General features: G+C 43.1%; 1 protein-coding gene across 1 annotated transcript in view; it reads right to left on the reverse strand.

Annotated features, from left to right (window-relative positions):
- Nucleotides 1-16,228, reverse strand: part of LOC134532290 (neuroligin-2-like) — a 116,937-nt gene that overhangs the window by 12,102 nt on the left and 88,607 nt on the right. The window contains exons 5-7 of the mRNA XM_063368708.1: nucleotides 14,599-14,791; nucleotides 8,430-8,652; nucleotides 207-358 (exon numbers count right to left, since the gene is read on the reverse strand). Of these exons, the coding sequence (XP_063224778.1) occupies nucleotides 207-358; nucleotides 8,430-8,652; nucleotides 14,599-14,791 (568 nt within the window). The remainder of the gene's footprint in view (nucleotides 1-206; nucleotides 359-8,429; nucleotides 8,653-14,598; nucleotides 14,792-16,228) is intronic.

Genomic DNA, 16,228 nt, shown 5'->3' on the forward strand with positions numbered 1-16,228 from the left:
ATTCGACACTTCTATGAGTGGGGGTCTCTAATTGGCCCTCATTACATACTCCAGATTAACAGTGAACGAATGGCAGAAGCAGCACCAAGGTATAATTATTTGAATTTTAGCATAACACGAAATGAACCCGCAAATTTTTCGGGTCTCTATGAATAAAGCAAGGGGTAAATGAAGCAGGGGTGAATAAAGCAGGGGTGTTGGCTCACCCCGTGCGCGCGAAGTTGCTCCAGTAGGTCATGACCGTCTCGGATAGCTGCGCCTCGGCCTTGGTGTAGTTGCGCGGGAAGTGTCCGAAACCCCCCACCAGCGGCGCGCCGAACAGGTACGGCAGTTCCTCCCCGTGGACACAGCCTTGCCTCTGCCGAGCACAGGAACACTCGCAGAACGGCACGTCTGTCGCACGACGTGGCGGAGAAGGTGTTAACATAAGTCCTTAAAGTGCTTTCCGGGTGCAGGGCCGCAACTAGAGTCTCTGGCACCCGGGGCATGAATGGATTAATGCGCCTCCCCCCCCCCTCTTTTTTTGCACATATCACACCAATAAAGCGGGGGGTCCAGGGGCCCTCCCACGGAAAAAAATGGTGCTATTTAAGCATTTTCCATACCTACATGTAACAGTTTCTGTGCTACTGCACCTTCCATGCATGAACCCACTATGTCCATAAAGTAGTCCGTATAATTACTACACTTGTTCATTAAATATGTTGAGACGTTATATTGTAAAATCAGATTAGACATTCCTGGCATGCAAGTTAAAAAACTTTCTACCAGTTACCAGTTGTAGTAGGAATTACAATGCAAGCGATTTCGGCGCCCCCACAGCTTTGCGCCCGGGACGTATGCCTCGCTTGTCCCTCCCCCCTAGTTTCATGCCTAAAAGGTATCATGAAAACGGGAAAGCCTTCTTTTTACAGACGAGAGAGCCAAAACCCGAAGTTCCCCGAAGTTCATGCTTTTTTTTCCATATCTTTCATGTAGCTATCCTAACCAAATCAACCGTCCACAATGTTTTAAAGTATTTATAATGTATCTAACCTAACCTATTTGACCATTAGTATCCTTTTATAAACACCGCCATATTTATTTACAATGAACAAAAAAAAAAAAAAACAACCCCGAAGATGCAAGATTGGTGGTTTGGCTCTCTCGTCTGTGAAAAGAAGGATTCCCCATGAAAATACGCGTTTTAACCTTTTTCACTTTCCTACTCATCCACAGACACCTCTTTAATATCTTGAAATGTTTTCAAATCTCGTGTTTTTTTTTTCCATGAACCTCTGCTCACAGTTTGTGACCAAACCAACTTTTTTTTTACGATAACATCTGGACGTGCGAAAACTATCGCCCTAAAAAGAAATGAGATGGAATTTGTGTAAGAAATTTATATTATTTATTTAACAGATCTAACATAATCCAACTAATACCACGGAAGTATTTGTGCTTTGGACTCGGGGTTAGTGAATCATTAGGTTTCTATTTTGGAGTAGTTCTTACCAAGGTCATATAGACGGATCTGGTGACTTCCTGTCCTTAGCCTTGGTGTGTCTCGTCCGCTTAGTGAAGCTCGAAACGGCCAGTGAACTAACAGCGCTAGTAGTTGTTGAACCCATCATTAACAATGTGTTAAATGGGAGTTTCGTATGAAACATGATATTATTTATAATTCCGTCTCAATTATTGAAAAATTTTCCGAGATTACTAATTTTTCATTCGTTTGGGTTCTTGGTAAACCCACAATCTGTACCAATGCCTTAAATTTTTTCCGCATTTGTCAATTAAGTTGAAGTGGTGAGAGAGAATGCCTCTCTCTTGTATTGCCCCTGGTTTTATTGGAGGTTACAGCTTAAAACTGTCAAGTTTATTTTTCTTTTCGAATGTACACCTATCTAACGACCTGGTTAATATATGAAAAGTAGAAAGTTGCAATATCAGAAAAATTAAGAGTTGAAGTCTTACTCTTATTAAAAATAATTCTTGGATTGAGAATCACACATGAAAGAATGACATTTGCTTGAAGATTAAACTATATAGAAAAAAAATTCTTGATTTAAATACGCAATTAAAATTTCAAAACTTCTTTCTTAGAGAGATTCCAGTTTCTTTGGGTTCTGCATTCTCAACACTACAACTTTTAACTGACAATTGCGGCAAAGTTACATATTACTGATATTCATTTAACCTCTAAAAAGCACCCAAATAAAAATAATGTTCGCAGACTTTCACGGCTATTGTCTGAAGTAGCTTGGCTTCTGGATTGTAGCCGTGTCCTTGGCAAATAGTAGGTAATTGCTCCCTGATGATGGCGACTGCATTGTCGACCGAAACGTTGGTGAATTATTTGCCAAGGACACGGCTACAACCCAGAAGCCAAGCTACTGCACCCAAATAAAGTAAAGATCCTAAACTGTAACCAAAATTCAAAACAAAAATATTTTTAAATATTGAAACTTTTATACGAAACTCTCATTTAAACTCAGTGTTAGTGATGAGTTGAACTACAACCAGCGCAGTTAGTTCGCAGGCCACCTTGAGAATCTCTGTGCCGACGGAGAATGGTGAGTTGCCAGAGCTGTCTGTATATCCGTGGTTCCTACAGGGAATGCAGGGCAGCATTCTTTTCACAGACGAGAGAGCCAAACGCCCGATCGTGCATCTTCGTTTTTTTTGTTCATTGTAAATAAATATGGCAGTATTGATGAAATGATACTAATGGTCAATTAGGTTAGGTTAGCTACATTATAAATACTTTCAAAAATTGTGGACGGTTGATTTGGTTAGGATAGCTACATTAAAGATACGGAAAAAACCATGAACTTCGGGTTTTGGCTCTCGCGTCTGTGAAAAGAAGGCTGCCCGGGAAGCAGACCATTTTTTTTTAAACTTCGGGTTGTTATGGAGTCCAAGTTGCGTTCGGATCACTTCCTCGTCCTGACGTACTGACTGCTGTCTACTTGGACGGGCGCGAGGTCCTGACTCAGGGATGCTGAAATCTAGGGATAACGAGCGACTGTCACAGATGGTCTCTCTCTCTCTCTCTCTCTCTCTCTCTCTCGCGAGATGGTCACGCGACCTGGCGACATAACGAGCTGTCGCCGTCTGCGACTTCCGACGAAGGCCTTCCCCACCCCCTTGTCTTACCACCCCACCCCTCGACGCCGCCTCAAACACCCGTCGGTTGGAGCCTGGAGGGGTGGGTGGGCGGGAAGTGGCAAATACTCGCCAGCGACGTGTTACAAGGAACACCTCGGAAAGGAGCAAGGTCCGCGTGTTCCTATGTCGCAAACACACTCATGATAACCAAACTCGGACCACGGTCTGGTCTGTCAAGTTCGTTAACAGTATTCAGCCTTCGTCTTAAATCTTTAAATTTTAAGTATATCATTTATTAAATCAATGATGATTGGGTTTTCTCAAATCCTGAAAAAAAAAAAAATTGGTTGTCTGTATAGTTGGTTTACGGACGAGTGTTTAACGTGACAACGTCATAACAAAACATTTATGAATTGATTGCATACTTTATGAATAAAATTAAATCATTTTTATTTTAATAATAAAAGAATAAATACTTGAAATTATACAAGTAATCAGAATTTTAAAATGCAAGAATAATTAACCTTTATTGCCGAAATTTTTGTTGTACTAAGCAATGAACACCACATTAACTTTTCACTTCACTTTATAAACAGTCGAGTGGAAGAGAGATAGATGCGGCGCAAGCGTACAATGAGCGTGACGGGATACAGCATAACGGAACAATGTGCGTAACGGGACACAGCATAACGGAACATTGTGCGTAACGGGACACTTTTTCGTGCGTGCAGCCGGCGTTCATCGATTTATTAGACGTTGTCACGCCAAAACAAAGATTCTACGTATGTTATATTTGGAAAAACCATAATTTTCATTGTTTTAACGAATGATATACTAAAAATATATAGTTTAAAGAAAGGGTACTAATAAACGCTTAATCCAAAAATGTCAGGTTTTCAGTGCACGCATGAAAATTTGTCTTTGAGATAATGAAAATATTTAAATAAGTACTAGTTCAGTATAAAAAAAACCTTTTATAAACTATTAAATATGTTAGTGTTATGGATTTACTTAAAAGCAAATGCAAGAACACGAAATATAGGAAGCAAAATTAATTTAGGATACTAAGCACCCCTATGATCTCGACATAACTAGGGAAGAATAGACGAGATGATTCTGCGATGGTTCTAAATTTCCTTCTCGATAAGGAGTTTGAAGTGGGACGCAATACCCTGTAGTTGAAGATATTAAAATCCTCTACCCTGCCATATCCAAACCCGGTCCTCTGACTCACTTGACAAAATTTAAAAACTTTTTTTTTAAATATATAAAATGTTACGTTCGTTGGTATAGTTCTCATCACCAACGAACCACTACTCCCGTCACGATTACTTGAATTGATGTCTATAATTTTACAGTTTTAGCATTAAATGTAAATAACACTTACTTATATCCAATGGAAAAACTTTACCTGCGTTTTTAGTGATAATTGTGCTAAAATACGTTACTTTAAGCCAAAATTAACTAACGATATCTGGTAAAAAATATGAAACTAGATGACAGGGAGTTCATAACAGGTATCTTGGTCGTCTACACGTAAAAATTGGTAAATATTATGCATGTTTCTGAAATATTTTGTGCGTGTGTTGGTTACGCAATATTAATTCACAAAAAAATCTAAGGATCAACGTCGAGTCAGATGCCAGAATATTCCATGTTCGTGCGCCTTCAGAATTTGTTTTACTGTTGTAAAAATGTAAGGTAGTTTTGGCTAGGTCTGTTATGTGAATGGAACCTTCGCAAAAAAATATTTATTGGTTTATTTTCCAGGAGAGTAGGTTTTCGCACGTATAGGTGAATGGAACTAAATAAAAGTTGGGTAAGGTTAAGTCAGTGACATCTATAACACAGTAAAATCGTGAAAATGTATGGATTCAAGAAAAATGGTGTTTTGTTATTCCGGCCACGAAGTTGTACCAGCGAGCGGCAAAACTTCGGATACGTTCGGGTTTCATCGGGGTTCGTAGAATCTAAGCTTCACTGTCTATTTTTATTTTGTTACAAAGGGACAAAAGTTACAAATGGAGACAGTTTGTTCACAAATGAGTCCGAAGAAGAGTTATCGCTACATAAAGAAACGAAGCGCTGCCTGGGGAATACATAAATATTTTTCTTGATTAATGCTTTACATTAAAAAATGTATATAACTATGCCTCAGTATCAAACATTTCAATTTCTATAAATCTAGTTACAATGAAAAAGTGAAATAATTTTAACAGATAAGTCACATACGTTACGTTTTTTCTGCTAAGTACGAGGCATGAATATATAAATATTACTATGCGTTAATTTCATGACGGGTGTAAAAAAAAAACTATCTTTACTTCATGGACAGCAAGGTTCAGCATCAACAGAACAGATCATTTAATTTGTCTCATAATTAAAGTAATTGTTTGAAAATGTTGAAATGTTGTAAACAGAAGCGTGGTGTTTTCGTCAGTTAACGCGAATAAATGTAAATGTGTTCAGAATAATGCAGATTATTTTTGTATCTGTAGGTGTGCGGGTTACACGAACGTGATTTCCCTAACAAAAAACGTTCACATACACACATGCAGGTAGACTTAGAAAAAGGCTGTCTTTGGCAACGGTGTTAGGGGGAAGCTCGCTACAACCAGACATTTTCTACGACGAGGCATTACGGGCGGGAACACAGCGCGTTATCTCTGCGTGCCATGTCTCACGTCTGGGCGCTAAACAAAGTGGGTAAGAGCAAGAGAGTAGGGTTGTTAAAGAGCGAGAGATAGAGGGGGGGGGAGAGGGTGAATGTAGGACGTAGGAGAACGCGAGGGCATAAAAGAACGGTAGAAGTTTCCCAAACTCCAGACCAGGCAGTTCCCCGTCGCGGTAATGCGCTCGACAGAACTCCTGTCGGGGTGATTAGGTAAACCGCTAGATAAAGAAAAAAAAAAAAAAAAAAACCCCACCAGAAATGTTTTACCGCGTTGCGTCCCCATTGTGTACATAAATACATATCAAGCTTTAACGGCAAATATGAGTAATTTTTTTTTTCTCTCTCTCTCTCTCACACACACGTATATTTTATTTATAGTTTATTTTGCCACTACTCGACACTGTTTTCCACTTTAAGGCCTGAAATAAATTCATTGCAAATACTTGTAAATAAATATATAAATGGATTTCCACGTTTACGTTACTATATTACCTATTGCTTGACGATACTTAATTTATGTTATTAACTACTCAAAAATTACGAAATGTAACTGATCCTGGAATGAATTAAATTTCACCTATTCGTAATTTTTTTTTTTTTTCAAGTTTATAGTTAGATGTAAGAAGAATTTGTTAAACATTTTCATGACCAAAATGTTTTTCTTTTCCTGAGTCCACAGTAGCTACAAATAGTTCGTTCGTTTTAGTATGAATATTTTCCGAAGCTTTGATGAATATATATCCACATTTAAGACGCTTCTGCCAATAAAGAATGTGTAAATTACAGGAGCCCAGTGACTCGCACGCATGCGCCAAGAAAGATAAAGAAACAAACACACGAATTATAGTGGCTTTCACTTTAAAGGTGGAGTTGGTGATTGTCAGCAGATAACATTATGCGACGTAGTTAAAGTCATTTGTTTAAACTCACAATCATCATACTGCAACCCCGCCCCCCCCCCCCAAAAAAAAAATTGCAGAAATTTTGCTTGACCATTCCTGATGATGGACACTAAGCACGAAAAAGAATTTCTGTCTTTAAATTTCCAGAAAATGCAGTCTTATAACACTGCCAACACTTCAACAAATGTTTTGGGTGTCCGTAAAACATGGCACAGACTATCCGCTAGACGTAAAGAAACTTCACAGAAAAATATTTTCTGTACTTTTACAAAATATTCCTCTGGAAACCAATTGACAAGAAAAAAGTGTTTGTAATACTACAAGTAAAATATTGAAAAATTTGTACACCATATTAAGTAAATTTTTTGAGACAATACTGAGTAATTCTTACAAAAAATTATTGACGCATAATTTTATATTTTAACTGATGTTTCACTCAAGGATAAGGTTTTTTAAACCAAGGAAAATATAATCGAGTATTCGAAAAAATGGAATTAATTTTATTTAACCATGTTTATTAATATGCGCAGTTAATCCTGGAAAGATATTCAGGGAACGGTTTACAAATAACTTTTTCTATTGGAGGGACTGGGACAACACAAATAATGAATTCCCGAGTAAGAATCCAAACCTAGTTTTACTGCGAACACTTTTTTGTTGTATTGACACAGCGGGGTGTACATCACACCATGCAGCAAGAGAGGGAAAGATAGGCACTAATGGGGGTGGTATCCTGAATAATTTTTCTTCCATAAATTCATGTTATTGCTTATTAGTACAAATATGACTATCATTAATTGTTTATCAATTGTTTTATAAAAAATTAATACGTACCCTAAACATAAAATATTTATTGGTAGATTTTTAAGCGAACCGTAGCACGAACAAAGAGTTGTATGCAGTTTTGAATTAATAGTTTGTGTGCAGCATTCGCCATGTTTAACTTTAAATTTTTGTATATCATTCATAAAACAATAACAATTTGGATATTCAAAAACTCTGAATAATTAAGGTTTAAAGGATTATGGGAAAATTTAAACTTTATGAAATTTAAAACTCTATACAACACATTTACGTGTTCTTAGTTCATGCTAGGGTTGACATAAAAATTAGCCTTTAAATTTATAAAGACGATTAACTAAGTACTTGTTGAATTTATAAAATATTTTTGATAAAAAATAAACGATAGTTATGTTATGAATTTGTTTAAAAGAATTAGCAAAAACCACGAATTTATGGTTAAAAAAAATTTAGGATACAAACTTTAAAGTGGACTGTCCCGTTCACCAGGCAATAATTTATTTTTACATTAACACAATTAAAATTGTAAACATTTTGAACAGCCGAACACGTTTTGCATGATAAGCTGGCAAAGTAGAATTTTTAACAATTTGTGCAGTTTGGATAAGGAGAACCAAATGGAATAAAAAAATGAATTTTTTTTTGGGTTTGAAAACAATGCTAGTGGATACTGCGTAGTATGGTTTAAATTATTTCTGAAAGAAAACAAACAATATTACATAGTAGCCAGTGAAATTGACTTTAAACCTAAAACGGTTACAGTTAATAATACAATTTCATTAACTGAATTAATACTGAACGAAAAAAGTTTGAAATGAAACTATGCCGGCTAATAGCGCTGAGTAGAGCAACTTAAAACGTCAGCAAGCAGAGCCGTGCGGAACGTGAATAAGAAATAATGACCCGGAACGGGAATTTAACCTTCCAGGAGGTTCCAGTGAGCGGAGGTGCAACCTCCTCACCTGAGGGTAGTCCCCGGCGCGGGTCTGGTACTCGAAGACGTAGAGGTGCGGCCTCTTGCGCCCCGACGCGTGAAGCTCAGCCGTGCGCACGACGGGCGCCACCACCTGCGCGTCGCCCAGGGCCTCCATGGTCTCGTCGCGGATGTTGAAGGGGTGCTGCACGGGCCGCTCCCAGTCCGTGTACTCGTTCACAACCGTCGCCAGGATCTCCGACTGGTGGTACCTGCCGGGCAGGACCAGTCACTGCGCCTCAGAGTCTCAGGGATCTCCGACTGGTGGTACCTGCCGGGCAGGACCAGTCACTGCTCCTCCGAGTCTCAGGGATCTCCGACTGGTGGTACCTGCCGGGAAGGACCAGTCACTGCTCCTCCGAGTCTCAGGGATCTCCGACTGGTGGTACCTGCCGGGCAGGACCAGTCACTGCGCCTCCGAGTCTCAGGGATCTCCGACTGGTGGTACCTGCCGGGCAGGACCAGTCACTGCTCCTCCGAGTCTCAGGGATCTCCGACTGGTGGTACCTGCCGGGCAGGACCAGTCACTGCGCCTCCGAGTCTCAGGGATCTCCGACTGGTGGTACCTGCCGGGCAGGACCAGTCACTGCTCCTCCGAGTCTCAGGGATCTCCGACTGGTGGTACCTGCCGGGCAGGACCAGTCACTGCTCCTCCGAGTCTCAGGGATCTCCGACTGGTGGTACCTGCCGGGCAGGACCAGTCACTGCGCCTCCGAGTCTCAGGGATCTCCGACTGGTGGTACCTGCCGGGCAGGACCAGTCACTGCTCCTCCGAGTCTCAGGGATCTCCGACTGGTGGTACCTGCCGGGCAGGACCAGTCACTGCTCCTCCGAGTCTCAGGGATCTCCGACTGGTGGTACCTGCCGGGCAGGACCAGTCACTGCGCCTCCGAGTCTCAGGGATCTCCGACTGGTGGTACCTGCCGGGCAGGACCAGTAACTGCTCCTCCGAGTCTCAGGGATCTCCGACTGGTGGTACCTGCCGGGCAGGACCAGTCACTGCTCCTCCGAGTCTCAGGGATCTCCGACTGGTGGTACCTGCCGGGCAGGACCAGTCACTGCTCCTCCGAGTCTCAGGGATCTCCGACTGGTGGTACCTGCCGGGCAGGACCAGTCACTGCTCCTCCGAGTCTCAGGGATCTCCGACTGGTGGTACCTGCCGGGCAGGACCAGTCACTGCGCCTCCGAGTCTCAGGGATCACCGACTGGTGGTACCTACCGGGCAGGACCAGTCACTGCTCCTCCGAGTCTCAGGTATCTCCGACTGGTGGTACCTGCCGGGCAGGACCAGTCACTGCGCCTCCGAGTCTCAGGTATCTCCGACTGGTGGTACCTGCCGGGCAGGACCAGTCACTGCGCCTCCCAGTCTCAGGGATCTCCGACTGGTGGTACCTGCCGGGCAGGACCAGTCACTGCTCCTCCGAGTCTCAGGGATCTCCGACTGGTGGTACCTGCCGGGAAGGACCAGTCACTGCGCCTCCGAGTCTCAGGGATCTCCGACTGGTGGTACCTGCCGGGCAGGACCAGTCACTGCGCCTCCGAGTCTCAGGGATCTCCGACTTGTGGTACCTGCCGGGCAGGACCAGTCACTGCGCCTCCGAGTCTCAGGTATCTCCGACTGGTGGTACCTGCCGGGCAGGACCAGTCACTGCGCCTCCGAGTCTCAGGTATCTCCGACTGGTGGTACCTGCCGGGCAGGACCAGTCACTGCGCCTCCGAGTCTCAGGTATCTCCGACTGGTGGTACCTACCGGGCAGGACCAGTCACTGCTCCTCCGAGTCTCAGGGATCTCCGACTGGTGGTACCTGCCGGGCAGGACCAGTCACTGCTCCTCCGAGTCTCAGGGATCTCCGACTGGTGGTACCTGCCGGGCAGGACCAGTCACTGCTCCTCCGAGTCTCAGGGATCTCCGACTGGTGGTACCTGCCGGGCAGGACCAGTCACTGCTCCTCCGAGTCTCAGGGATCTCCGACTGGTGGTACCTGCCGGGCAGGACCAGTCACTGCTCCTCCGAGTCTCAGGGATCTCCGACTGGTGGTACCTGCCGGGCAGGACCAGTCACTGCGCCTCCGAGTCTCAGGGATCTCCGACTGGTGGTACCTGCCGGGCAGGACCAGTCACTGCTCCTCCGAGTCTCAGGGATCTCCGACTGGTGGTACCTGCCGGGCAGGACCAGTCACTGCGCCTCCGAGTCTCAGGGATCTCCGACTGGTGGTACCTGCCGGGCAGGACCAGTCACTGCGCCTCCGAGTCTCAGGGATCTCCGACTGGTGGTACCTGCCGGGCAGGACCAGTCACTGCTCCTCCGAGTCTCAGGGATCTCCGACTGGTGGTACCTGCCGGGCAGGACCAGTCACTGCTCCTCCGAGTCTCAGGGATCTCCGACTGGTGGTACCTGCCGGGCAGGACCAGTCACTGCGCCTCCGAGTCTCAGGGATCTCCGACTGGTGGTACCTGCTGGGCAGGACCAGTCACTGCGCCTCCGAGTCTCAGGGATCTCCGACTGGTGGTACCTGCCGGGCAGGACCAGTCACTGCGCCTTCGAGTCTCAGGTATCTCCGACTGGTGGTACCTGCCGGGCAGGACCAGTCACTGCGCCTTCGAGTCTCAGGTATCTCCGACTGGTGGTACCTGCCGGGCAGGACCAGTCACTGCGCCTCCGAGTCTCACGGATCTCCGAGTGGTGGTACCTGCTGGTTAGGACCAGTTATTGTACCTCCGGGACTCCATGTCGTTGTAGTGTAAGGGGTCATCCATTAATTATTTTTTTTAAAATGAAAAAAAAAGGTAGGGGCGGTGTTTCCAACAAAAGATACAACAATTTTTAAGGGCCGTGGTTTTGAAGTTTATCATTGGAAATATAACGTCAATTTTTCAATTAAAAAATTTATATATATAATGTAAGATAATAAAAAAATCGATGATTTTTTATTTTACTTTTCTCGGTGTTTTACATTTTTCCAGCTTAATTTTTTTTCATGGTTAATTAAATTGTTATTATTTCGAGGATAAATGAAAAATGTTAGATTTTTTGAAATAATAATAAAAAAAAATGTCGATTCTGAGCTCGAAGAGACTGATTTTGTATTAGAGAAGCAATATCCTGTATAGACAGTATTGGTAAATATTTTCTATGCCTGGGATTCCACGAACTGAGAGAAGTGGCGCACATGTGGAGATTCCATTCGGGGAAATTCCCCGCTGCGCGGGTTAATTAAAATTTTTAGTTATTCAATAATTATAGGGTTAATCTCACGTGAGGGGGAGAGGATGTCCACCACATTTGCTGAAATCTAAACAAGGGGGGCAGGGAGAAATCCAAATTAAAATTATATTACAACTCACGTCACTAATGGACGCCCTCTAACATCCCAGCTCTCGGTACACGGCTTTAGGTGGCAAGTCATATCCGTGAAAGTCAAAGAACGGGCGCGAACCAAAATCCACAAATAAAAAGGGAATATTAGTCTTTTCCGCTTCACAGTTTTAAAATTTTGCTATGAAAATCGAAAAATCGACATAGCTGCTCCGGTAGCGCCTGGTTGCGGATGCTACGTGTGATTTGCATCCAGAAGTGTAGTTGTAAACACAGTTTGCGTGTATTTATCACGCTCGGCATTATTTTTAAAGAACTATACTTTAAATTTCTTGATAACACATGAAATTTTCTTGTTACCGAGGTTAGATGTTAGACATCGCTGGCAAGTAATAAAGGCTCGCAAAAAAAAAAAAAAAAAAAACTTTGGTTCGAGTACGTATTATTTGTTGCGCCTATATATTTTGAGTGCTGAACAGAGGAGGTCACTGGGAACATCACCATGAACCGACAAGTCGTAGCGTATCTTGGCAACGATCTCGGCTCGACACTGCCTGAGGGGAGATATTTCGGAGTTTTTACGAACTTTGTAATCAGGTTAATTTTACCAGACGTAAATACTATAGCGCTATTTACATAATTTCAGATCATAATTAAATTTTTTTTAAATCTGCTACTCATTCTAATGTTTTCTCACCCATGTGTTACCCATATTATAAGAGACTGTAATGCTTGCCATTTTAGAAATATTTAATTATGCTTTTAATTTTGTCATTATTACTTTACATATCAAACAGAGCATTTTTTTTTTAGATAAAACCTAATAATATTTCCGACTTTTTTGATTTATATCACCTTTTAAATATGTACCAGTTAGTGTTTTCATTCGTTATTCAAATCCAACAGTGGAGGCAGCAGCCGGAAATGCTGTTATCTTGACAAAGCAGCATTAATAATTGTCTGGCTTTGTTCCAATAGATTGTAGTTCAATCCAATAAATCAATAAATCGAAATGCACCTCAAATTCCTTCGTCACTTGTGTTACCTGATGTCGCGGAATGGAAACATAAGAACTTCTGCTAACGCGAGCGAAGATCGAGTAGTCCCAGTATGTGCTAGCGCAACGTTTAGAGGAATGAGTCAAAGATCATTATTGGGCCAAGATCATTGGTTCGCCGATATAAGAGCACAATGGTGCAACTGGCCAGTAGACTGGTTCATTATAATTATTATTAATTTGCGTCACTTTCTGTGCAGTTGTAGTTCCAGGTGTTGTAACAGGTCAACTTGCATCACCCAAAATAACTTACCACCTTCACCGACATTTTGTGTATACCTTTCATAACTTTTGGTAGGGTTGGAGGGGGGGGGGGGGAGTGGCAAGGGGTGGTTATGTATCCATACTTCCATCTTCCTTGCGTCCTCCACTTTTTCAAAGTTGTAGGTCATCAATTATTTTTCTTCTACGACTTCGTGTTTTTGCTTGTATTTTAAAATAAATTAATAATATCAGTTAACTAGTTTTTTTTTTAGTTAGAGAAACGTAAATAGTAGAGCACTGGGAGCTGGGTGCAGTGTCAGTTCCTGGGTCCACCATCTTGGTTAATGACATCACGTCCGCCATCTTGTAATCGAATACCCCTCTCCATTACATTACATTGTACTTTTCGTTAAGGTGACATCGCGACTTTGACGTAAGACCAGGCGCAAGACGGCTCATCTGATGAAGTTGGGTGTTAACGTATATTAACGTGAGCTATATAAACGAAAACACTGTGATGTGACACAAAGAAATTCGTATTATTGAGGCCATAAACAAAATAAATTGAAAAGACAGATGTCACCAAAAAATATTTATTAAAATTATCCGTTAGCACTTATTTCTTAAGAATGTGTACTTTGTTTTGTTTGTTTTCCTTTAAAGCATACGTTACCTACGAAACGAAATATAAATAAAAGTTATAAATAAATTAAAAAAAGACCTCTTGGACGACATAAAAGTTTACACCTCATAGAATCATACACTATACGCAGATTTTCAATACCATGCATCACCTAGGTTCACTCCACTTCACCCTTTCTTTTCAAACTTAAATATGCTTCACGAGCCTTCACCATTATCTACCCTGATTGACTCTACTTTACCCTCAATATGCTTCACGAGCCTTCACCATTATTCACCCTGATTGACTCTACTTTACCCTTATTAAACCCTGATTTTATCCTGATTCAACCTACAACTCAAACATCTTGGTTCAGCTTCAGCCTGCTTCGCCCTGCTACTCTGCTGCTTGAAGCTGTTCCACGAGGACTCACCCGGGGTCGTTACCACAACGCCGAAATACCATAAAGCCGAATGTCAAAATTGACCACAATGCCGACTGTACCACAACGCCGAATTACCACAACGCCGAAATACCATAACGCCGAATGTCAAAATTGACCACAACGCCGACAGCTAGAAAACAGCTGTGTACCACAACGCCGAAATAACAACTGAATGAATTTGTGTGTGTTCCTTAAATGTACCTTAACGCCGAAATACCACAATCAAACCTAAACTTACCTAACCTTACCTAACCTTACCTAACCTAACCTAACCTAACCCAACCCAACCCAACCCAACCTAACCTAACCTAACATAACCTAGTCTAACCTAACCTAGTCTAACATAACCTAACCTTTGTGGCAGTCCTGAAATTATATTTTTCGGCGTTAGTGTATTTCGGCGTTGTGGTAATTCGGCGTTGTGGTAAACAGCAGTTTTCTAGCTGTTGGCGTTGTGGTCAATTTTGACATTCGGCGTTACGGTACTTCGGCGTTGTGGTGCCCCCCCACTCACCGGTAGGTGTCGGCGACGAAGGCCCGCAGGATGGCGGCGCGGCGGTCCGCCTCGACGCCGTACTGCACGTCGCCGGCCGAGAAGGACGAGTATGCCTCGGCGCGCACTGCGCCCAGCATGAGGTCGTAGCGCGACAGCCGCGCCACGGCAGACTTGCGCAGCAGCAGCTCCAGCACGCCCCCCGCGGGCCGCGCTGGCTGCACGGCGGGCCTGCGCACACCGGGGGCGTCCTTGCGTGGCTCCCGGACACTCCCGGACACTCCCGGACACGTCTCCGGGAATAGATGGACACAGGAATAACTTACATGAATGACTTCAGGAGGAAATGATAGACACACGAGTTACTCCCATAAACAGCTCCGGTTACAGATGGACACAAGAATAACTTCTATGCTTGACTTCAGGAAGAAATGATGTGCTCATGAGACACTCCCAGTCACATCTCCGGTTATAGATGGACACAAGAATAATATCTATGCTTGACTTCAGGAGGAAATTATGTGGTCATGAGACACTCCCGGACACATCTCCGGTTATAGATGGACACAGTAATAACTTCTATGCATGGCCTCAGGAGGAGATCATGAATCTTCGGGAATAGATGGACACAACAATAACTTCTATGCTTGACTTCAGGAGGAAATGATGTGCTCATGAGACACTCCCGTACACATCTCCGGTTATAGATGGACACAGGAATAACTTCTATGCTTGACTTCAGGAGGAAATGGTGTGATCATGAGGCACTCTCGTACACATCTCCGGTTACAGATGGACACAAGAATAACTTCTATGCTTGACTTCAGGAGGAAATGATGTTCTCATGAGACACTCCCAGTCACATCTCCGGTTATAGATGGACACAAGAATAATATCTATGCTTGACTTCAGGAGGAAATTATGTGGTCATGAGACACTCCCGGACACATCTCCGGTTATAGATGGACACAGTAATAACTTACATGCATGACTTCAGGAGGAAATGATGTACACACGAGTTACTCCCATAAACATCTCCGGGAATAGATGTTGGGACACATGTTTTATTCCCATGCATGGCTTTAGGAGGCGTTTGTTTTAAAAAGAGAGATTTGCATAAACAGCTCCGGGAAAAGAGTTTGGACGCAAGACGGACTTCGTTGCATTGCTTTAGGAGGAATGTTTCGGCATTCAAGAGATTCCTAAAAACAGCTCAGGGGCTGTATTTTGGAAACAAGATTAACTTCCATGTCTGGCTTAAGGAGGAATTTGTTGGCACACGAAAGACTTCCATAAACAGCTCCGGAATTAAATTTTGGACACAAGATGGACTTCCGTGCATGGCTTTAGGAGGAATGTGTAAGTACGCAAGTGACTACCAAAAACAGCTCCGGGAATTGCATTTTAGACACAAGATGGACTGTCGCGCGCAGCTTAATGAGGAAATGGTGGGCACACATGCTCCCATAAACAGCTCAGGAAATAATTTTTGGACATAAGATGTACTTGCATTCACAGTGTCAGGAGGAAATTGTGGGCACACAAGAGACTCCCCTCTAATGCTCCGGGAATGGATGTTGGACACATGATATACTCCCACATTCGTCTCTGGGTAGAATTGTTGGCTACAAGTGATAACCCTGCATTGCTT

Source organism: Bacillus rossius, chromosome 5 (genome assembly GCF_032445375.1).
Source record: "Bacillus rossius redtenbacheri isolate Brsri chromosome 5, Brsri_v3, whole genome shotgun sequence".
NCBI classification, from domain to species: Eukaryota; Metazoa; Arthropoda; class Insecta; order Phasmatodea; family Bacillidae; genus Bacillus; species Bacillus rossius.